Consider the following 25,079-nt stretch of genomic DNA (forward strand, 5'->3'; position numbering starts at 1 on the left):
GCATTTAAACTTCTAAAATGTTGTTGTTTTCTAGACTGTTAACTCTAATCTTGTACTGGCTCAAATTATACAGACCTGTGTAGTTCTAGTTTTTAATTTCTTTATTTCTTTCATATGTCATATGTAGTGACTACTCTAGTGATTATTCTGACTGGACAGCAGATGCAGGAATCAATCTGCAGCCACCAAAGAAAATTCCTAAACTTAAAACAAAAAAAGCAGAAAGTAGTTCAGAAGATGAGGAAGGACCTGAAAAACAAAAGAAGCAAATTAAAAAGGAAAGAAAGAAAGGGAGCGAAGAGAAAGATGGACCATCAACATCACCAAAGAAGAGAAAACCCAAAGAGAGAAAACAAAAGGTTAGATGCATTTTGTATATTGAAGAATGATCATTCTTAGTGTCTTGACAGATTTTGATGACTGATTCAGTAATGTTAATTTAAAAACAGGTCTTTTACCAGTAATAAATAAGACATACTGACTCATGTAAGTCAACAGGTTGCTGTAATTATATGCTTTCTAAATATTTAGCATTTCACTTAAGGAACATTTTCAGTGTTCTTTAACACTGTGCTGTCTTGGACTATAAATTTCTTTTAGAGAGGTGTATTAATGTTACGTGTGCCTGTATTTTTTTCATCTGTACTGACAGTCTCTCCATTTAATTGCAGTTTCTCCTCAGGTCTGCACAATCATGTCATTTTCTATTTTCACAATGTATGATATTTGAACTATATTTCAACTATGCTTCTGTCAAGTAGAACTTCACTTGACCAGGATTTTGTTACTGTCTGTTTGGGTTTTGTTTGCTTTGTTGTAGTTCCTGTTTTAAGTCAGCACATGAAAGCTTTCAGTGACTTAAGTTATTTTTGTGTTTTTGATTATATGTTTGCTTTTGTTGTTGTTGTTCAATCAGAAAAAAATAGATCTTTCTTTATGAAGACCAATAGTGATTTGTCTGGTAGATACCAAGTGCTTTCATAAGTGCAAAGCTTCTATTTTTGCAATACCTAAGGAAATATCATTTAGGTGATGAAATAACCATATTTTGGTTTATTTTATAAGATCAGGAGTCCTGACTAGTCACTGTTTCATTTTGCCTCTAATTAGATAGTAGGCTGATGAAACAACTAAAATGCATGTTGGCATATTATCATTAAAAACCTTCAGTTGTACCATTAAAAACCTGAAGTCGTACAGGATTTTAGGTGGCAGTCTTACTCTTTAATTAAACAAGTTTTAGTTTGTTGTATGGAGTCATTAGTTATAGGGTCAGTACTAATAGTATCTTGGTATTTACACGGTCTAAAATCAGAAAATGGCATAATATCACAAAAATATGATGTATATATTTTTTTAAACAGGTTAAAGCCCTACTTTAGCCTTTTATTCTAAAATATAAAATCAGGTAACAACCTAACATTTACACTTAGATTAAAACTAAACTGAGTGTCTTAAGAGGACTTGAATCTATTTTGGTCCCAGTTACTGTGATGACAGAGCTGTTTGATTCCAAAAATGTCAGACTTAAATATTTCATATTTTAAAGATGACCTTCATTCTAGAATCAGAAGAAAATATTAGGCTGAAAGGAGTATCAGAAAATCATCTCTTCATTCTGAGCCTAGGTAGGACTAAGTATACCCGTTATTCCTGACAGATAAATCTTCAGATTTTTTGTGCTAGAGATTCTACTGCCTTGCTGGACAGAGAGCTCATAGTGTTACTGGTACAAAGTTCTTCCTGTTTTCCAAATCTGAATCAAAATTGTTTTTTTCCACTGGAAGGAAAGGGGAAAGTAGTACTAACTATCTTTGTAGCTAGGCACAAAATTATAGAAGTTAAGAAAGAATTAAAGAATGAATGTCTTTCTTTCCTATTAATGCATTGGCTGCCAAGATCTTGAATGGTGCTTCCATTTCTAATCCCCCTCCAGCGACAGCCAATCTAAAAATTAATAGAAGAGTGAAGGAGTACATAGGAAGACCAAAGAGTGTTTTTCTATGTTAGGGCAGACTAACAGACTAACTTCTCTCAGGAAGAAAGTTTGGGGACATCTGATATTAAAAGCTTTTTATAAACTGGTCAGTGGTTTAGAAACCAATACAGAAGGTTTTCTTCCTTATTTTGTTACACAGAAACATCCAGTGACAGACATGAAATTCAAAAAAGATTATTTCCCCATTCTCTTCTTACCTCCTCAAGAATAAAACCTGAATATGATTTTTCAGCTTAAGACCCACCATCTCACTAGTCAGATCAGGCCTGATCAAGAATGATTTCCAGTCCTCATGAGTTATCTAACTGTTTCCTGGATGTTTTCTTTGAGGGATGGTGGTTTAAAACATAGCTTTAAAAAGGAGAAGGAATTAGAAGGATAAGTATAGAACCTGTTCACTGGATCTTGTTGCTAGATAGATTCTTAATACAAAAAGAGCTAAAAGTCAAGGTGTATGTACAGCTTTCGAATTAAGATTTAGCAATTTTTGTTGTATATATTTTATCTAATTGGTTCAAAAGGATGGCATATTTAAGTTGGCATGAGACTTCATTTTTAATAAATTAAATGATTGTTACAAAAGATTATTATTAAAAAAAATCTTTAGATTGTTAGTACTTTTGGTTTTGGCTAAGTCAGGTTTATCTTCATGCTGACATGTTCCTTTTTACATTAAATATATTAGAGAATTGGCAGTCAGTTTTTAATAAAGCACTTCCCAAAACACAGGGCTGCCCTAAATGTTATTTTACTCATATTATCTTGTGTGTGCATTTTCTTTAGAGGCTGGCTGTAGGAGTTCTGGCAGAAAATGGTTTGACACTGGAAGAATGGCTGCCTTCAGCGTGGATTACAGACACTGTTCCTCGTCGGTGCCCATTTGTACCACAGATGGGGGATGAGGTACTGTAGCTTTTCCCCTGTATTCTTTTTTAATTTCAACTTGTTTTTGCCATTTTAAAAAATCATCTGCTTTTTTTTTCCCCGTTTATTATTGGAATATTTTGGATTGTCTTCAAAACATTGTTTGATTAGAAGCTAAAGCAAATTTTAGCTTAAAAGGTTTCGCCATACTTAAAATGTTTTGCATGCAGTATTGCTTTGTCTTGACCTCTTTATTCCATGCTGTTGCAATACCATTGCTGCTTCTACTACATTCAGCATGTGCCTTTCCTTATGACACGTTTATAGAACTTTTGACTCTGAGCTGCAGCTGATCTTGGGTAACAGCTTAGAAGCTGAACCAGTGGTTGCACATGCAAATTTTTACTTCTGCTTTTTTACTGAATCCAGTTTGCAACTATGTAGTAATTATATGAGACTGAGAGGAGTAGCTGTTCAAGTCAGTATTTCAGGTACAGAAAATGCTTAGGTACTTAGACTGTCTACCAAACATGTTTTGGAGACAGTGCTTTTCTAAAGATTATGTCCATACAAATACATTTGGTGCCAGATACCTTCTGGATACAGTGAAGGATTCATCATTACCATGTTACCAGAAGACTTTTCATACCAGTTAAGTAAGATTAACTCCTGTGTTTGGTCTTGTGCCTGCTGAATAGCACTGTATACTAGTAATATGTAATTAGGCTACATTCTTTTGCTGGAAAAACTTTGTATCGTGATCAGGGAATTTCCTATCCTGTGCCTAGAAAGTAGGAGTAGTTGTGTCTGAAATTCTCTCTCCGATACTTGCTTTTCCCAGATTTGTTTTAGGATGATGAATACTTTCTTTTCACTAGAAGGTAATTTTCTGAGGTCCACAGAGACAAAAGATAGATTTAATTAAAGAAATGTGATCAAAAAAGAGGTCTTGAGGCTTGTGAACATTTCGGTGGGCTGGTTGATATGTTTTATAAGATTTGGAAGGAGAGAGATTACAGATTTGTTTTCTTAAAGCTGTGCAAACAGGAAATAACAGTAGTGCTGTATTTAGTTATCTTCAGTGCCTGAGAATAGCACATAACATCCCTGTTTTCTTTTTGCATACTGTCATTTGAAGTCCTGTCATGTGTCTGGAGGAACAGTGGGAAACATATGACAAAAATGGGACTGCAGTTCAGCTTGTTTGATTACCCAAATACAGTGCATATGTCTGCAATATTTGCTCTTCACATTTATGTCCAGGCACTAACACAAACGTCCAGAAGCAATAATTGATTAAGATTAAAAATATAATTCCCTGAGAAAGGACACAAAAGTAGGTGTAGAAGGAATTATCTGTAGCCTGTGCCACTAAGTGTGAATGTGTAGCAAGAAACAGTTGTTCCTTTGCTTGCCAGTTAGGTTCTTTGAGGATATTTTGCATGTCAAGTACCCTGAAATGTAAGGGCATAAAACATTTATGATGTGAAATAAAGCTGAAATCCTTCTCTATGTCAAAGGAAAAAAAAAATGCCATAAAACATTAAGAAAATTCAGTAACAGTCAATGTAGAAGTTTGACAGATGCTTTTTATAGTGTTTTGTGATACAACTGTTTTGTAAACACATTTCATCTGCTTTTTGCTGTGTATATTAGGCCTTCACATTTAAGCTATTGTTCCTTCATCCTACTACATTCCACGATCACTTTTTTTTTTTTTACTTCTTTATTACAGCAGGGAGTTATAACAAGAAATGTTTATCCAGTTTCTGTTAAAACTCTAGATTCTGACTTGTTGAAGTTTGCAGTGGAAAATACTTTATTATTTGTTATAAGTGCTTAAAATACCTATTTTTGTTCTTGTTAGGCTGTTTGTTCGGTGGTATGGAAGTAAAGATTTTCCCAATAAAATAGCCAATGTTTCTTGTTCAAAAAAGGTGCAATTAACCATATACTCCATTTAGTGATACTTGACTGTTATCTTAGGGCTGTCTTACTGTGTTGAATAAGCAAGTGGAATTAGTAGGATTTCTTACTGTCGTAGGATTGTGCTATAGTGTGATGGTAAATGAATGGTTTGGGTTTTGCTATTGATATTGTTCTGGTTTCACATGTAATTTAGGATGATACTGAAAATTGTGTTGTAAATTCTTTCCTACTCTTTTCTAAGCAGAAAAGTTTTTATGATACCTGCTTTGTCTGTTCTCTTAATTTCTTTAAGTACCTGTGACTTATGCAGGAAAAACAAGCAGAAAAGAAGTTGACAAAAGAGAGAGTGCATACACTGTATGACAGCAGTACACTAGCATTCTGTTTACTCAAAATCTTAGTCAGCTAACTGTCTCATTTCACTTTTAGGTCTACTATTTCCGACAAGGTCATGAAGCATATGTTGTAATGGCTAAGAAGAACAAAATATATAGTATTAATCCCAAAAAACAACCATGGCATAAAATGGAATTACGGGTACGATTTCTTTTTCATTTTTCTTTGGTATCTTAATATAAAAATCTTAATATAAAAAGGAATTTTGGAAACTAAATGGAAGAAGATTGTTGACACAGATGTTCTTAATATTGGTTCTTAAGATATATGTAAGGGGAAAAATTTAACCTAAAAGCCAAATAAAATCATACCTTAAATTGTACTTCTTCCTTGAATAATTTGAGCAAAAATCAATTAGTCTGATTTTATTTTTACTTCACTTATCTCACAGCAAAATATATTCCAAACAATACAGAATTAAATACTTGATTTTTTTGGCATGTGCTGGTGAAAATCTGCTAATTTCAGTACATTCATATTGTAATGTTTCAGAAAGATGTACCACCAGTGAAGTTAAAGATAACTAACATAGCATTTGGTTTATTCTAGGAGCAAGAATTGATGAAAATAGTTGGGATTAAGTATGAAGTGGGATTGCCTACTCTCTGCTGTCTTAAACTAGCTTTTCTTGACCCTGATACGGGTAAACTAACTGGAGGATCATTCACCATGAAGTAAGAAAAGCAATGTTGTATTCAAATTGGAGCTGCTTTTTTTTTTTTCTGTAGTTCTGGATTGTTCTGAAAATCAGTGACTAGAACTGTAGTTTTTGAAGGTTTGAAGTCAAAGTGTTGAATTATTACATAAGTGCCTTATTTCATATTTTTTGTATTACTTATCAGTCGTGTGTTCTATTGTATTTAGGTACCATGACATGCCAGATGTCATAGACTTCCTAGTTTTGAGGCAGCAATTTGATGATGCAAAACACAGACGATGGAATATAGGTAAGTTAAGTGGGGTTTCTAGGTCTTTTTGATTGTTTTCACATCTCTGTATTTTCATTATAACGAAATTAAAGATAGGTTGTGGTAAATAAATCCTTATATTATTCCAACTGGAATTGGAGAATAAGCTCTGGCTATATTTGCATATGAGTCTCACTTTGTCCTTGACTGAAGCAACAGGCAAGCAGACAGAATACTGAAGTTGATTTGTGAACGAAGGTGCAAGGAAAATCTCAGCTGTGTGTTTACAGGGAGGAATGAAAAATACCCTTTCAGAAAAACAATATTTATTGGTAACTGACATCTTTTATCCCATGCACTGCCTTTCTCTCTATTTTTCAGCCTAATTATTACTAGAATATTTTTTTTTCCAGTTCTTTCAGATTTGCTTATTTCTGGAAATACAGAAACACTTTTTCAACCATTTGAAATTTATTATCTCTAGATTGTTCAAACAAAATGCCCTTTCCATCTCTTTTTACTTGTTTGGGTAAAGTGCTGGATACTGAAGAGTGTTTGTTATAGGCTTGTATTCCAGTCAGATCTACTTCTTAGTCGACTTTTCTGTGCAACAGCAAAGATCACCTTTTAACAATGAAATCAAACAAGGAGGAGAGATCTAAGTTATGACAAAACGTTTCTCTGTTTTCTTTCAGGAGGTCTTGAAATAAACATATTCTTATTCCTAAGAACATTGTTAGATTGTCCCTGAACTTGAAAGATTGAGCAAGTATGACTGATTCTTCAGAGTTCAGGATGAACTCTTCCCCTAAGGGATAAATTTTGTTTTGATACCATGTTTTGAGAATTATAAGACAACATATTTATAGGTATAATATTTAACCAACTCTCAGAGTTTTGTAAACTAGCACTAATGGCATACAGATTGAATTCCTGCAGTTCTTCTGTTCAGGAGCTGTGAGTAGCATATACAGAGCTGTGGCATTATTTTATTTTATATATATGTTTTTTACTGCTTTAGGCAAAGCATCGTATAAAAGAAGGGAAGATTTTAATGCAACAACATGATGATATATCTGATTACCTGTTCAGTAACAGTTGGTATGGTACATGTTTCTCCAAATACGCTGCATTTTTAGTTCACTATTTCCTTTTTGATGTCCTCTCCTAAGTTCATTGTAGCTAAGTAACCTGAACAAGTGGAACAGCTGCATGTCAGAAGTTTTCTAATTGTTTCTTACCTGATTTTTCTGCCAGGAGAGGTGAATTGGTATCCTGTCCTTCATAAATTATGACATCCTTGTTGAGTATGTGCATGCATTAGTAATATATAGAATCACAGAATCATGAAGGTTAGAAAAGACTCCCAAGATTATCCAGTCCAACCATCCACCTTCCCTCAATATTTCCTTTTAGTACAACATCTAAATATTTCTTGGACACTTCCAGGGACAGTGAATCCACCATCTCCCTGAGAAAAAAATGTTCTGAACATCCAACCTGAATCTCCCCTGTCACAACTTGAGGCCATTCCCTCTAGTCCTGTCGTGATTTACATGAGAGAAGAGGTTGATCCCCACCTCAGCACAACCTCCTTTCAGGTCGTTTCAGAGAGTGATAAGGTGTCCTTTTAGTCTGGACAAGAGACTCTCAACGATCCCAGTTCCCTCATCTGCTCTTCATAAGACTTGTGATTCAGTCCCTTCACCAGCTTTGTTGCTCTACTCTGGACAAGCTCCAGAGCCTAAATATCTTTCTTGTAGTGAGGGGCCAGAAACTGAACACAGTACTTGAGGTGCAGCCTCACCAGTGCTGAGTACAGAGGGATAGTCACATCCTTGGTAACACTATTTCTGATACAAGCCAAGATGCCATTGGCCATTAGTGGCTATAGAAGACTGTGTGGAAGAAATGAACCTGCGGGTGTTGGTTGACGATCAGCTGAATATGAGCCAGCAGTGTGCCCAGGAAGCCAAGAAAGCCAATAGCATATATAAATATAACTTACGTCATGCCATATTAATAAAGTTCCTTATCCTATCACACATTGTGATCTTCTTCAAGAGGACAGCTAGTCTTCAAATCTAGGAATATGGTGAAAACCCATAGGTTCTAAATCGTTAGGAAAATATACCTTGATTTCCTCATTAAAGATTAATATAGTATGAAGATCCCTTAGGAGACAAGCTTGGTCAACATCTACTAAAATGTCACCAAGCTTTGCTGTTTCTTGATAGGTGTTAATCAGTGGTCTTCTCCTTTGCCACGCTATAAATGTGTTTCCACAAGATTGTGGCAGCAGTTAAAGAATGACTGCCATGCCTCATATATATACAGCCTAGATAGAAGTAAGTGACAAATCTAGAGGTAGTTTAAGCTGTTAGCCTTTTTATGCTCAAGGCTATGAGGACATGTAGCATTTCCTCCCTAGGCTCACAATTATATTTTGAGAAACCTGAAGATGTGAAAGATTCACGTCTACACAAAAAGTATTTTTTCTAAGCTTCAGAATCTTTTGTCAAGATTTCTGGGCAAATAATGTAAGTCTCAAGTTGTTACTGGTTAATACAAGTTCACAACTCTGACAACTGCATTTCAGGGTTCATTGTTCAGTTCCTCTTCTGGGTGGTAAGAATAGTGTTAAAATAGTCTCCTTTTGTGAGACTATATGAAACACTAAAGCAGGGGTAGGGAAGGCACTGATGCTAAAATTGTTACAGCTCTTCCAGGAGTATTCTAAAGTGCTACTCTGGTCTCTTCTTGACACTATAGGTATTTTCCAAGTGCATCCTTAATGTAGTTAGAACAAACACTGCAGTATTTTGTTACAGTGTAGAACACAATATTAAAATGTTCTGAACAGATGCTAGTTTGACCTCTCAGGAGTACCATTACTGTCATTTCTTATTTCGCTATGATTTCTGTCTCTTAGCCTACAGATGAATATTTTTATAGCTACTGTTAGAAGGATCACCGAATATTAAATATTCTGGCTTCATTCTAAGTCATTAAAACATTTTATTTCTTAACCAGTAATGATTGTAGATAGTGGGTTGTGTTTTTTTGTTATGTTTGAGATTTTTTGTGGTGGTGGTGAAAAGGAAGAATATTTCCTTTATATACATTATTTATATATTTAATACCAAGAGTTCCTGTGATTTAAGTGTATCAGTCCTTAAGATACACTTATAGAGGTTGAGGAGTGATAGTTTTTCTTAGTACTCAGGTATGTATTTATTGCATCTCATTGTCTTCTGTTGAACTAGAATACTAATATTTGAGCTTAAACATTCTGATAGGATTCCTTGAGCATTTGCTATTCATCTAAGACAGGTACGCATACATACCTCTTGGACAGCAGCCACTGTAAGTTTAGCATATATTTTATAATTCCACCAAGCTGACATTATCTGGTGATATTCAGTTTTGGAAAATTATATTAAATCTCTCTTTTAATAAGAATTTTTGATTTCATGTCTTCATAGATAGTTTCCTTGTATCCCACAGATGAGATCACACAGAGGGCAAAATAATGGTCGAAGGGATCCGTCTGTGAGCATTTTCAATTACGTGCTCTTCTTACCTTAGCATTCTGTCCATAGGAATGCTGTGGCTTTTGAAAAAATGCAAAGAGACAGCTGGTATATATTCCTTTATGTGGTTTTGAATTGCTTAATGCTTAGCATCACGAAGGCTCTCACAATCATACTTACTCATGTCTTTCTAAAACTGATCACTGGGGAATGCCATGTAGGGAGACTGTTCTGTGAGAGCTCTTCAGGCTACTCTATTCCTGTAGAATACAGTGTCAACCCTTATTTTCATTTCGGATATTGCATTTCAGATTTTGCTGGTATGAATTACTTTGTTCTGTTACTTTCATCACAATGAATGCAAGTTTTGTATTTGATATGTATACTTGCAATCCATTTAAAAAAAGAAGTGCAGCAAAGAAAGCAGAATGTCTTGAGAATATATGTAGTCGTTAATAATTCAGGCAACTGCAGCAAGTGTTTGAGCAAAAGGTTGTGGGCTATTTCCTTTATGTGAATTTGTTGGAGGAGGAAAAAAACATTGAAGGTTAGAAAGTGGTGTGCATAGTTTTCAAATCTCTTGAAAACAAGAGTGTACAGTTCTTGGAATCTCAGAAAATTTAAATGATCTTTGTTCTTGGATTGAGTGAAGTAAGTGCTTCACTAAAATTGTTTCTAATTTCTGTGGCAGGTTTTATGGAAAGTGTTAAAAATTACAATGACATGTTCCTTGTATTCTGATGTGTAATTCTTTAAATAATGCTTCTGACCTTTTTGCTTAGCTCTACAATTGCATTGCAATAGTGAACCATTTCAAGTCATCATAAATGACTGCAAACCTTTTGAGGAATCTTTAATAAATTAAATTCTATCAGTCAGATTGCCTGCAGAATAAAGGAAATGAACCTCTGATTTGCAGTTGGAAATTGTTTATACACGTAGCTGAAAAACACTTCAGAAACCAAGGAGAATTTGCTCAGCAGCATGTAAAAGTATTCCCTGTACAGATGTGTCAGTGCACAGTTATTTTAAGATAGCATGTGGCATTTAATGCAAGTAGATTTTAGTCTTAAAGGTGCAACATTGCAATGTCCTAGTTTTGTACGAAATTAAGAAATAAATTCATATATAAGGGTCATGGAATTATATTTGTAAGCCATTGACTGTTTTTATTTGTGCCCATTCTTAACTGCTCCTTTTCAATTTAAAGGTAACCTTCAGAAAGAATTAAAGAGTTTCATTGTGATTGTTTTTTTCATTTGTTTCTTTCAATAATGTGATTTGTATTTCTGTTCATGCTGCAAGCATTTAAAGGGATCTCTATTCAAGAGCAAGCTGAAGGTATCTGTAAACCGATTTTCTTCATAAGAGTAAGGTGCCCTATATTGATGAAATTATTTTGTGCTCTTACCTAGGTGACCGCTTCAGATCAGTAATAGATGATGCCTGGTGGTTTGGAACAATTGAAAGCCAGGAACCCCTTCAGCCTGATTATCCCGATAGCTTATTTCAGTGCTACAATGTCTGGTTAGCAAACTTACCTTCAATCTATTATAATTAAATATTTCATTTGACGTATTGACTGAGCAACTTCCTCTCATTAAATTCAGTCATGCATCTCACTGTACCAGTTTATTACAATAGTCTTTTAAATCTAAATAAGTTATGTTACAAACATTAAATTACTTTAAGCAATATTAGTAATTTAAATGTGGTTATTTTTTAAGCTGGGATAATGGAGATACTGAGAAGATGAGTCCTTGGGACATGGAGCTGATACCAACTAATGGTATGGTACATTAATAATTCACTTTCCTTTAAGAGTGTATATAAAGAAGTAAAAAACGTTGTACAATTTCATCTCTTAAGGAGTGCATTTAAAGAACATTGGTAATTGTCAAACTAAATATGGATCAAGATGAATGGACTGACACCTTTCCCTTAGGAAAAAAGCAGGGTTAAACAAAGTGTATAGAAATAGCCAGAAACGTTACAAAAACTCCTAGTAGGCAGTGTGCCATTGCAGTTAAATTGTTATGCATTTAGAGAGGTTTGAAGATAAGCCTGTGCCCCATGTCGGCTTTAAGCTACCTATTCTCAGAGCTCTTGGCATGCTTGCAGGTGTTCTGTGCATTGAAGTCTCAACATGTGCCAGTGAGAGCATTCGATAATAGTAGGCTTTGCTGCCTGTTTGATCCAGAACTTGTGGCAGATAAACATGCAACAGAGTGTGCAGTACAGCAGAGGCACTGTTCACAGGCCAAGGACAGAATATTGCATTTCTTCTTTACTCAAATGTTTTGATGATTTTATTAAAATCTGGCTAAAAAACAAAGCAAAATCAGCATTTTGTCTTTCTATTTTACGGGAAACTTTTGCTAATTTTGTCATCCACAAGTAACCATGCGTAATTCTTCATTCTTCCAAGCTGTATCTGTTTCATTTCTACTTTTTTATTTCATTTCATTTTAGTTGGTGCTTCTTATAAATAAGTCAAAATCAAGAGTAATAATATGACCAGAGTAAATAACTATAGCAAGCAGATAACTGAATCTGAATTTGTATCTGTACTGCATCCACAAATGCTGTCTTGTGTTATAACTTTTTTTCAAAAAAAAAAAAAAAAGTTAAAGAAGAGCAGTGTGCATTGTTCTCTGAAAAGCTACCTGTTACATTATGGGTTGTCAAAGTTGGTAGATATTAAGAATGTCAGACTGATGGCACCTCATTTTGCTTGCTCAGAATAGTATTAGGCTTGAGTCTAAATACTATTATTGACTGACTTGAGAAAATTGACAGGGTTGAATCCCTCCATGGAGACTGTTTCAGTGTCTAACATCAAACATCTTAAGCTCTGTCTGAAAATCATCCACTACAAATCCTGGCTTCATTGCCAAGAATTTGGGGTTTTAAGAAACAAACATAAACTTTAATTATGATAAAAGTTTACCCTAATTGGTTGTAAAATAAATTCTGCAGTTAGCTATTTTGAAGGCATTAAATCTAGTTTGATAAAGTATTTGCACAGCAAATTGCATCATAAATATTTAAATTTAAAATACAACAATAGAAACGATACTGAATGATTTGCTCAAAACATTTTTAATACAAAAATGATGCTTGTCTTGATTAGTGGAATGATGATCTACATTTTGAATTAATTTTTCCTAGTTGAGGAGATTCATGTATTTTCTGAGGTACAAAGATGAGTATTTCATTGAATTTTCATGTTACATTCTAGCTGTATTTCCAGAAGAACTGGGAACTAGTGTTCCTTTAACAGATGAAGAGCGCAGAACACTGCTCTATAAACCTCTGGATGGAGAGTGGGGCTCCAGGACACGAGACCAGGAGTGTGACAGAATTATTGCAGGCATAAACCAACTCATGACTCTAGGTATGTCTTGAATATTATAGAAAGTGTTTTTGTATTATGTTTTGTACCTGTGCTCATGTGTACTTCTGAAATTAGAAAAATCAGTAACTGCTAATGTTGCTAATAATAATACACCTTCTATATGATTAAATGGAACAGAACTTTATCATTGCACATTTTAAATTTTCATATCGTGAGTACATACAAAAACCTGAACTTTCTTTTAAAAGGTAATTATTATTATTATTATTATTATTGTTATTATTTTGTACCTTGACATGTGTGAGGGGGGTTGGGTCTTGCATGGTAAAAACAAGTGTTTGATTTTTGATGTTAGCTACTCAAATTACTTATTAGGCTTAGAACTGCCAGCCTTATGTTGCACAGAATATTAACTGTACTACAGGTAGACAGAAAAAATCATATATATTTAGGGAATGGATTCCTATGTCTAGTTTTCTCCTGTGCTAGCCTTGTTTTAACTCCACTTTTCTCCCCCACATAATCTTAGTTGTGTCTGAAAAAAAAAAAAACAAACAGACGAAAAGTTCTGTAAAAGCAAACATTGAGGATAAAGTAATTGATTAACTTATGAAAAGCCACTTGCTATTTGGATGTAGAACAATTACTCTTTAGAAGTAGAAGGCAGCTTTTTGAAAAGGTAATTGTTAAAACACTAAACACATCACTGCAACATTTTCATGATCAAAGAAAGATGAGTGTGTGAGCTGGAGATATATCAGTAAAATACTGGTTGAATCACAATTCCTTGTATACTCTGTGGTAAGTCAGCAGTCTCAGATCTTTGGGTAATAATGGTCATGAATTCCATATATATAGCTTGCCAAAGACAGTTCTGATTTTGAATTACTTATGTTCAAAAATCCTAAAAAACTACTAACTTTGAAATAGTTCTGACTTTTGAGTATCCTACATTACGACTCCTTTGGTTTTATAAGAAGCTTCCTTTTGCTTCCAAAAGAAATAAAATTTATATGTAATACACTAATCCAAATTACAGAATGATATTTAAAAATTTTGAGGAAAGGAAGTTTTGATTGTTTTCACTGTGTATGTTCATCAGAGAAATAGTTTCACATTTTTCATTTTTTGTATGGCATACTACTTAGTTTGGGATTTAACTATAGCCTTTGTGGTGCATATTGGTCCAAAGTAGCTGTTGCTCAAATGTTTACGAGCAAAGGTTAACAGCTTTTAGAAGAAGAGAGTTTCTGTTTTTGAAAACATTGGAGAGGTACTTTAAAGGTGTTATTTCCTTTTCTCTTTTATTTTCCTTTGTGTTTCAAATGTTAGAATGATGTCTAAACAGACATGATGCCTTAAGCGTGGGGGGAGGAGGAAGAACAAACAAAATTTGTGCCGGGTGCATAGACTTAAATTGCCCAGTGGTCTTTGGCTTTATGGTGGATCGGTGTGAAATAGCTTCTTTGCTATTTGGTCAAGACAGGAGAATTGTATTTCTGTTTTATATTGAAAATGGCTTTTCTCCATATCTTAATGAGATCAAAATACTACTATGGCTTTTATGGTGAGAATTTAATGAGTTGTTTTGTTTGAAGATGAGAGAGTGGCAATATAAAACTAAATGGAATGAATGTGTCTTGTAAATAATAATTCTGAATTGCATATCCTCTTATGTGTAATTTATATGTTAAAATTTACTTTTCAAATGTGTTTATTTTGCATTCACTTGCTGTGTCATTGAAGAGCATGGTGCTTCATGCACAATAGGATGGGTATGCAATACAGCACTTGTACTAGCAGCATACATGTGAGCAAACATTTTGTACGTAAAATACTACAAATTGTTCAGAGTGTCTAGCGTGGTTATTACTGTTGATTTTGGGTAACTGCCATGTGTTTCAAGCATGAAAAAATAGCATATGCTGCAGGAAGAAACTTTGAAATTCTTGGAACTCTAATTGTTTTTGTGGTGTGTAACTCGGATTTATTTTGATTTCTGTGTAGATATCGCATCTGCATTTGTGGCCCCTGTGGATCTTCAAGCTTACCCAATGTATTGCACTGTTGTGGCATATCCCACAGACCTGAGTACCATTAAACAAAGGCTGGAAAGCAAATTTTACAGGTTAGATCCAAGTCTCAGTTACTGCTGTGAAAAATTGGCAACAGTGGTTTTGGTAGCTGTTATCTTGTGATAGCCAATTTAGAAATGTGCACAGGTGTGCTTTTCTGTTTGTCTAATCTTCTTTTCTAAAGGGATTGAACATCTCTTGACCAAAATGCATTTTACAATTATGTGATGTCAATTCTTGTTTATGTCATGTGAGATTTGAAAAGTATTGCAAAGTAAATTAAGTTTGCTTCTGATATTTTTTTAATGGGAGAAACATTAGACACCTGTAAAGTGTTTATAGGTATATAATGTACTTCTGTTTGTTTGATTTTAAATCTTGCATTATCGTGTTAAGACATGAAATGAAACATAGTTTCTTAAATTGTTGGCCCTGAAATTCGAAATGGTTGGGCAGCAACAAAAGTAATTTTTAACCTTTTGTATGCGATTTTGACTACTTCCCTAAACTGTGATTGCAATCATTGTATTTTATGTGCAGAAAAAATATTATTCATTAAGGAGCACATTCCTTTAAAATACTACTTTTTGCGCTTTTGTCTTGGAAAATTTATGATTTGCAATTGAATCTCCTTCTAATGCTTTTGTTGAATTCTTCTGAGCAGGACAAGGGGGAAATGGTTCTGAGCTAAAAGGAGAGGAGATTTAGATAGCATATAAGGAAAAAGCTTTTTTACAGTAAGAGTGGTGAGGCTCTGCTCTGAAACAGGTTGCCCAGAGAGGTGGTGGATGCCCCATCTCTGGAGGCATCCAAGGCTGGACAGGGCTCTGAGCACCCTTATGTAGCTGTAGGTATCTCTGTTCATTGCAGGGAAGCCGGACAAGCTGATCTTTAAGGGTCCCTTCCAACTCAAGCATTTCTCTGATTCTACAGCATGTTGATTTGGGCAAAATTTCAATGTTAGTTCATAGAACTTCACATTTACTGACTTGAGATAGTACTATAAATGGAAATCACATTTTCATTTTTTAAAGGGTGCCTAGGTTTTATATTTTATAATGCCATAATGCGCATACATCTGGTTCCATGTTAATTGCATGATAATCTAGTTTTGGCTTTTCTAATGTACTGCCACATCAGCAGCAGCGGCAAGGAGTTTTCAGTCACTTGGGTGTGTTTCCTTTCGTCAAAAGTGTCAGTTATTTTTGGTCATTGGCATAGCTTCTTCAGTAATTTGGTTTTTACTAGTTTGTAGGATTGTCTGGGTTTGGTTAGCTAGTGATTATTGCCTTGTGTATTCCAGTCAATTATTTTCCTTTAATTTGTGGAGGAATGGCAGTTCAGATTGCTTCTGATGTCTTCAGTAGCTTTTCATGAGGTCTGCCCTTAGGGATACACACACACTTATTTTGCTTCTGTGATTATACGTGTGTGTGTGTATATATGTATATATATATATATATATATATTTATATATATATAGTCACAATATTGTGACTATTCTTTAGTCAAGTAACTAAATCAGACCTACGTGAGGAATTCTGGTCATTGCCACTTATTAAAAGTACACATCTTATTCTAATACATTTTCATCATTATGATTTTGGTAATTCTCAACTGTGACTTAAGAAATGATACATGCTGGGTTATTTATATTATAAAAGATTAGTAATAGCTAAAGCATTATAAGTGAATCTTTCTGGGGAGTGCAAGCTATCTGTATAATGTCAGGACATGGGAGGACAAGAAGCCTGAGGAAGCTTCCTTCTGCTGGTCATGTAGGGTAATGTGTCAGAGCATATATGTTTTCTAATTTAATGTCAAAAAATGAACAGGATAATACACTTGTCAAATAATGAACAGGAAGAAGAATATGAGGCTTAGAAATGTAGTCTGTTTGATACTGTTTTTTTTCCTTGTTGTTGACTCCTCTCTCTTGCACAGACGACTTTCTTCATTAATGTGGGAAGTCCGATACATAGAACATAATACTCGCACATTTAATGAGCCTGGAAGTCCTATTGTCAAGTCTGCCAAATTTGTCACAGATCTTCTGCTACACTTCATAAAGTGAGTTTCTTACCAAGGTCTTAGCTCTTTGAAATATAAATTACAAAGAGGTGGTTCTGTAGCTTCAGTAAGCCAGTCGTCCGCTGCCAGGGCGGAAAAAAAGGAAGTTTGTGTTGACAAAACAAGAGGACATTAGGTTGCAAAACAAGATGAAGTTTTATAATACATTGACTGGAGACTTTTTACTGAATAATAAACGTGGGTCTGTGTATCTGTGGAATGATGGATATATTTAATTTTATTACTGCTATTCTTAGTGTAACTGGGAACCTAATTCTAAAATCTTTACAGCTGAATGTGCCTGAAAGTGATAGTTGGTGTACAGAATAAAAATTGGAGGCACTGCAGTCAATAGAAACAGCCTCAAACGTTTTTTGTGACTGTCTGCAATCTAAAGTTTGCTAGAACTTATTATGCCCACTGTCCTGGTTTGCTTGTAGGCAATGAATGCATCTGCTTTTACATAGTTAAAATGGCAAGATGCTTCGTTAGTTGAACAGTGTTAGTATTTGCTTTTAAAAACATTAGAATTACATTACTTACTTGAAAATCTAAGACTTCTGTAACCACGCATAAATCTCTGAGTTTTGATTTCAGACACTGGCAAAAACAGTGAAAAATACTTACCTGCTTCAGATGTTAAAGTTTTAGTCAAACCCACCTTTAGGAACAGACCTGAAAGGCTGCACTGTTAATAATTTTGGTTCTTTAATGTCTTTATCCCACATAGCTGCTTTTTCTTTGATTAATTAAGCACACTGGTGTTATTAAAAGTGTGTGTTTTTAATTGACTTACCTAAATTACTGCAACGCATGAATATTCTTATTTAATAATGGACTATAGCTTGTGCCAATTAATATACTCATTTAAGTGAACCAGAAACACATATAAAATGTTTCTTATAAAGCTCCAAAGCCCTTTATGAGGTATAATAGATTTTCCTAATGCTAATAAGCTCATGGTAAGGGATTATGGTTTTTCATTTTGAAATGTCACTGTTAAGCATTCTGTATTTTATGGAATATAGAAAATATTTTGCAGCTTTTGAGCAGTAGATTAGCTTTTCTTATTAATGTGGTCCTCTAAGTATTTCTAAGGCACTAAACACTTCATCACTTCATTTAAGTATGAATTAATAAATATTGTCCTTACTCTATGCAAAATACAGTTGATTCCATAGATGAAGACAGAAAATAAAGCTAGCATGTATTTCTTTTTGTACAGAGACCAGAGTTGCTATGACATCATTCTATTATACAATGCAATGAAGAAGAAAGTGTTGTCTGACTCTGATGAGGTAAGTGGTTGCGTCTTGGATGTTGGCATTGCTAGATGGGACAAATGAGACTGAAGCATCTTTCTCACTGGATGGAAAAGTACTTTGTTCAGTCACTGTTATAGAGTAGGGTTTATTGCCAATGAGATGTTTCCCAGCTAACAAGAAACTGGTAAAAATCCAGCTGCTTCTCTTCCGGTAGTGCAAAGAGTTTTTTCTTAGACTTCTGAGAGATTCTCAAAACTGATGGTCACACGAAATGCTTTCTAGAGAGACACAGATAGAATTGTTAAGACTCAAATTACGAGATGAAATATGACAGAATTTACCTACTCATCTATGCTTATATTTTTTTTAACATTTTTATGCAACTCATTATCTTGCTCAAAGGAAGAAGAGAAAGATACAAATGTGCCAGGAACTTCCACTAGAAAAAGAAAGGTAAAATCATATTTTGTTGTTTATAGTTCATCAAATAATATGAAATGCCTTTGTAAACATTGGATTTTAAATTGTATGTCTTTAATTGTGTAATCTCATCTTTAGGAAAGTTTAGAATTTATTGTGACTGAAGCTGAGTTACTCTCCTGAGTTGTCCAGTATAAAAGAATTTCTGCATGGGCTGTTTGGTGTTGGACTCTATGATCTCTGGAGGTCCCTTCCAACTGCTACAGTTCTGTGATTCTGTTGCACGTTCCTAATTAATTAATTAGAATTTGTGTCCTGCAGGGTACCCTTTACATTTGATTTTGTAAAAAGAGAGATGGTTTATTGTATTTTAAATACCAGACAATATTGTCATTTCAGGATCATCAGCCAAAGAGGCGGCTACGTAATAGAGCCCAGTCATATGACATTCAATCATGGAAGAAGCAGTGCGAGGAGCTGCTGAATCTCATTTTTCAGTGTGAAGACTCGGAACCATTTCGGCAGCCAGTGGATCTCCTTGAATATCCAGTGAGTGTTTGAGAACAGCAAGATTGATTATAATACCATTGTTAGGTCTCTTTCAACTGTGACCATTCTTTCACCTCATTTAATTGAAACTTCAGGCAGTGTTATTGACAGAGCTTTTCTATCAGTGCTTGATTGTCGCTTGATAATAATGTTTATTATCTCTTTAATTTCAAAATAAATTCTACATCTCTGCTCTTTTAGAAGAGATGACTGTTATTAAGTACACAGCTTTTGAGATTAAGATGCCTGTATCCTTTCCTGGGTGAAAAATGGTCACATATGAAGTGAATGTGTTTAGTTGCTTGTTGTGACAGATATTACTGTGGCACATTTTTGTTTTCATTTCAGAAGTATACAAACTAAGAGTAATTTTCATATCACAGTCATCAAGACTGTTGCGGAAAAAGTACCCTTTGAAGCACTGTAGTGGAATATTAACTGTAATAACAATAACAACTTTCTGCCTGGATGATTTCATTGGAATGAAAATAGCTGTGAGCAGCCAGTTGTAAAAACTGAATGTTTTAACACAAAAGTCTTGTTGTCTTGGATCTCTTTCTTCCTTCTCTAAAGAATCTCTGGGAGAAATCATTTGTCTCAATTAGAAAAAAAGAGAGGATTCTCTTCAGAAGTCAGTGGTTAGGTTGGTCTTGATGCTCTGGGAACATTAATTCACTGTAGTTTTGGTGCTCTGTACACCATAATTTTTGAAGAAACTTTAACTTTGTGCCATGGCTAACTACGAGTAGCCAGCCTTTGTGATTCAGATTCTTGAATGAGTTGATAAGAAGCACCTTACTAGGTTTGAGCATGAAATGCTCTCCTCCCTAGCTTTTTACATTCAGTTACTTGTACAGGTTGCACACATTCTGATGGTTTAATTCAACATCATGTGGGTATTTGAGCTTCTTATCATATGACCGTTCTCTTGTTTCTTCTGTAGCCTAGTAAAAATTCTATGATTGGTTTGAACAGGGTCTATGCAGTTTATGTTATTTCAGTATTAACTTTCTTAAACTGTAAAATCTCCATCTAGGAGACTGCTCAGGTTTCAGCAGAAATGCACTAAGACTGTCATCAGATTAAAATATTCAAGCTGCGTATTTTAATGCTAGCATGTGAAAACAATGTGAGACTTTAGCAGATGTATCAAATTCATTCAAATCAAAATTATATATTGAGGCTTGAAAAAAAATTTATAATGCTTTGCTGTTTTTTAACAGGATTACAGAGATATTATTGACACACCTATGGATTTTGCTACTGTTAGAGAAACACTGGAAGCTGGTAACTATGAGTCACCAATGGAATTGTGTAAAGATGTGAGACTTATTTTCAGCAATTCAAAAGCCTACACACCAAGTAAAAGATCAAGGGTAAGATTTTATTTATTTATTTATTTAAGCATATTTATTGTTTTAGAAAAATCTAGCAGGGCAGAAAATCAGAAATGAGATTTTTTTTTACAGTAATCAATTTAGTTATTTCTGATTTTCAAACATGAATATTTCTGAGAAGGTAGTGCAACCTTGTACTTTGAAAGAAAGTTTGCTGTTTAAGTGTCTGTACTTCTGATATTCTGCAAGTTTGTTTCAAAATATTTCCATATTTCCATACTGAAAGAAAGATTGTAGAAATGTGACTGTGTGTACAGTAGTAGTGTGTAACTGATATTTTGGTGAAGAAACGGGATTTTCATTGTGCATACAGATGTGAACATATACGTACCCATAACTTCCTCCACTTCTGAAGTTGTCCGAAACTGAAATATCACAAGAGCAGAGAATTCTGATGTTCACTAGGTTGTGGTGAGATAGTGAAAAGGCACTTAAACAGTTCTGTTTCCCAAAAATCTTGCACAAGATTGAGCCTACAAAGCTGCTGTTACTAAGCTGGTACTGAAATATCTTTCTGCTCAGAGAATTCTTAACATTTTCTCTCAAATTCACTCATAGGTGCATTTATTTGTCGGAGGTGAAAGGTACAAATGTGGCTTTTGTTGAAGGCTACCTAAGCGTGTCCAAGCATACTGTGTAGCTTTTCTTCTGATAATATGTTTTGATGTCTTGGCTAACTTTCATGACTGACTTTTAAACAGCATATTAATCATTAGGACTTTATCATCATGAAGTGTGTGAACAAATGTCTTAATGGGGGTTCTTAGAAAGACTTTATCAGTGATTGTTCTCTTTTCAGTCAGTAGTAGTTCCACTCCCAGTTTGAACTGACTGAAAAAATCAATCCCTTCTCCTGTCGTTGTATCAAAGAGCAAGGCTTTTGGGTTAGATCTAGGTTCTGTCATGATTTTACTTTATCTGCTAAAGCCAAGATAGAAGAATTCTGGCCATTGTTTAAGCTCCAGTGTGGTTTCAGTGGTTCTTCTGACATTGTTACATTCTTTTCCATGTTCTTCCAAACAGACCAGGTTAGTAGAATTAAGCCTTTTTATTTTACTTAGAAGCAAACGTGGAGTGTTTTGTGGTTAGGTATTTTATTATTCTGGAATCTATGTGCTTCTGGATATAGGCATGGCAGTGTTTTTATTCTCACTCTTACAATTCAGTGATATTTTTAGTATCTTACTCTGCATCACTGATGCTTTTCTTGAAGAGTAAATGTAAAATCCATTGGATTTTTTTTTTCTTGGCACATCAGACATGCATTCACATCTAATTTTTACATATTTTCACATATTTTACACATGTTCTTTGGATGTCCTCTCCAGAAATGCTCTCAGTATCTGTCACTTCCACTGTTTAGTCTGGCACTCAAATAATTTGGAATGTCATGGGGTAGGCAACTGTTGCAATACTGTTTTTGTTTCCTATTTCAAGACTTTTCTGTGTCCCTTCTGAAAGTATTTATTCAGTTCATTTATGAATTTCTGTTTCCAGAATTAATAGCAACTGTGTGCCATCAGTTAGTTGTGATCTAAAGTGAGTTTGGTTGTCTCTGTAAGCCATTCAAGAATAGAGAGGGGAAAAAAAAAATAAAAAATGTGTGCCTACATAGTTCTAATTCATCTATAATTGTTATTGCAACCAACTCACCAGTAGTACTAATTCGTCTGTAAGAGGAATAAAATGGTGCTCAAATTTAGGATGTACAGGTGCAACATAATGCAGAAGAAAATTAGTTTTCTTGATCCTGTGTATGACCAAGTAAATTCCACGAGGAGTCTTTCTCTATTGTTTCTTCAGAATATCACAGAATCACCAAGGTTGGAAAAGACCTTCAAGATCATCCAGTCCAACCATCCACCTACTACCAATAGTACTCACTAAACCATGTCCCTCAACACAAAATCCAAATGTTCCTTGAACACCTCCAGGGTTGGTGACTCCACCACCTCCCCGGGCAGCCCATTCCAGTGCCTGACCATTCTTTCAGAAAAGTAGTATTTCCTAACATCCAGCCTAAATCTCCCCTGGAGCAGCTTGAAGCCATTCCCTCTAGTCCTATCACTAGTTACAGAAGAGAAGAGGCCGACCCCCAGCTCACTACAGCCTCCCTTCAGGTAGTTATAGAGAGCAATAAGGTCTCCCCTGAGCCTCCTCTTCTCCAGACATAACAATCCCAGCTCCTTCAGCCGCTCCTCATAAGGCCTGTGCTCCAGACCCCTCACCAGCTTTGTTGCCCTTCTTTGAACTCACTCCAGGACCTCAATGTCTTTCTTGCAGTGAGGGGTCCAAAACTGGACACGGTACTTGAGGTGCAGCTTCACCAGAGCTGAGTACAGAGGTACAATCACTTCCCTGTTCCTGCTGGTGGCACTGTTCCTGATGCAAGCCAGGATGCCACTGGCCTTCTTGGCCACCCAGGCACACTGCTGGCTCATGTTCAGCTAAGAACAATATAGAAAGGAACACATTCTAAAAATGCAGTTGGAAAGTGACAGCTGGAAACATGGCTTTTCAAGATTTTCCTTTTGCTTGTGTGTGATCTTCAGTCATAATATACTTTTCAAACTGTGAGAACAGTTAGTGCAAACTAGATTACTGTAGATGTGTTGCAAGAAACTGTATATTTCTTTAAAACATTTCCATATTGGTCTGTACCCTTTTCTAGCTATTGCACTGTGATATCTAAATAAATGGATGCTTTGGAAGAGTCGAAAACTTGCTCATTTAGTGCCTTTTTTCTTTTTTAGATCTACAGCATGAGTTTACGCCTTTCTGCTTTCTTTGAAGAACATATAAGTTCTATTTTATCAGATTATAAATCTGCCCTGCGCTTTCATAAAAGAAATACAATAAAGAGACGAAGGAAAAAAAGAAGCAGAAGCAGCTCAGTTTCCAGTAGCGTTGCATCGAGGTATGTTCATTTCTTTACAGAATTTGTGAAAAGCTGTGCATGTTTGACATACCTAAATAGTAGAATTTAGTGTGGTGGTTTCTTAATACTTCCTTTACTGTTCCCTGTGTTGCAGAATGATAGCTTTGAAATGCAAGTTGCTATGGTGTGGGAGGTTTTAAACCTTTAACTAGAACTGTCCTGGTGTAAGTGCTGAACATGTACAATAAATCAGTATTGTGAGGGTAGTGATGGCTTCATGTTTTGTCATACCTGCAGCGTGTATTGTGATCCCTTATTAAAGATTGACTTTTTAGAGGCTCACAACTACGAAATTTCTTCAGCAAACATCATATTTGTAACTTCATACAGAGATGATTGTATTTCTCCTGTGGTCTCAGACACTAGTATTTATTTTTATGTATTTCTGCACAGCATAAGTGATCATCCAGGTTTCAAATCGTTGCTTCTTTTGCAGTCCTGAAAGGAAAAGGAGATTAATAAAACCTCAGCTGAAGGGAGAACCTTCTGCCTCCTCTTCATCTTCTATACCTGTGCGATCAACAGCACTGAGGCATGCCCCACCTCAGATGAATGGAAAAGCAGCTGAAACCTCCTCTCTTGTAAGGACTAGAAGCAATAGGGGGATAACAGATGTGGCTTCTACAGAACAACCATCTACTTCTTCGGGAGGAAAGCCTTTAACAATAAAGCCTTTAATTACAAAACCTAATACTACTGCAGGGTCAGGAAAGTCAGGTGAGTTGCTGGAGTTACTTTTCCTGCTGGCTTTTTTTTTTATGCGGAGAATATTTCTAAACATAAAAGTTGCTTTTTGGAAAATCAGATGTGTTTGTCTCAGTTAAGACTGGTGTTGTTTTCAAGCCTTGAAGTTCATCAGCAAAAAATTGAACAGGTTAAGGTATGTTATTTAATCCAGGAAATGTTTTTCACTCCTAGATTACAACTCAAGTTGCTTTCTTGTAGTAGGATATGTGACTTCCTTTTTAGCCTTAGGGTAAGATTGAACATGGTATCAAGTACTCTTTATAAATATGTTTCTTTTCTTTTTATCCTTCTAGTACTGGAGAATTCAACCAAACATTCCAAGAACCAGAATATTTTACCAGTCTCTAGCCAATCTGATAGCAGTCATAACACTAGGAATAACTCCACAAAAGAAAATCCTGAGAAAGAGAAGCCAATCAAACGCAAAGTAAAATCCTCTGCTGTTAACCAACAAGGTACGAAGTTTCTTTGGATCACTTCCCATCCATACACCTTTTTGCTTGTGTAATGGCTGTAGTTGCACTTCAGACTTTATAATTTACAAGTAGAATAATTAATATATGTTATGATTTTGCAGAATAAGGAAGTCTAATGGAATAATTTGATCACAGTTTTCTTCTTGATAATTAAC

General features: G+C 35.1%; 1 protein-coding gene across 4 annotated transcripts in view; it reads left to right on the plus strand.

Annotated features, from left to right (window-relative positions):
* PHIP (PHIP subunit of CUL4-Ring ligase complex) overlaps positions 1-25,079 on the plus strand; it is a 107,126-nt gene that overhangs the window by 74,170 nt on the left and 7,877 nt on the right. For all 4 annotated transcript variants that reach the window (XM_090136102.1, XM_031610834.2, XM_031610835.2 and 1 more), the window contains exons 23-39: positions 128-359; positions 2,783-2,902; positions 5,222-5,329; positions 5,738-5,862; positions 6,053-6,135; positions 11,045-11,156; positions 11,357-11,418; positions 12,871-13,026; positions 14,995-15,115; positions 17,007-17,132; positions 18,358-18,430; positions 18,800-18,850; positions 19,217-19,366; positions 20,590-20,742; positions 23,517-23,680; positions 24,138-24,418; positions 24,742-24,903. In XM_090136102.1, coding sequence (XP_089992228.1) covers positions 128-359; positions 2,783-2,902; positions 5,222-5,329; positions 5,738-5,862; positions 6,053-6,135; positions 11,045-11,156; positions 11,357-11,418; positions 12,871-13,026; positions 14,995-15,115; positions 17,007-17,132; positions 18,358-18,430; positions 18,800-18,850; positions 19,217-19,366; positions 20,590-20,742; positions 23,517-23,680; positions 24,138-24,418; positions 24,742-24,903 — 2,279 coding nt within the window. The remainder of the gene's footprint in view (positions 1-127; positions 360-2,782; positions 2,903-5,221; positions 5,330-5,737; positions 5,863-6,052; positions 6,136-11,044; positions 11,157-11,356; positions 11,419-12,870; positions 13,027-14,994; positions 15,116-17,006; positions 17,133-18,357; positions 18,431-18,799; positions 18,851-19,216; positions 19,367-20,589; positions 20,743-23,516; positions 23,681-24,137; positions 24,419-24,741; positions 24,904-25,079) is intronic.

This window comes from Phasianus colchicus, chromosome 2 (genome assembly GCF_987193195.1).
Source record: "Phasianus colchicus chromosome 2, bPhaCol1.hap1.1, whole genome shotgun sequence".
Lineage (NCBI taxonomy): Eukaryota > Metazoa > Chordata > Aves > Galliformes > Phasianidae > Phasianus > Phasianus colchicus.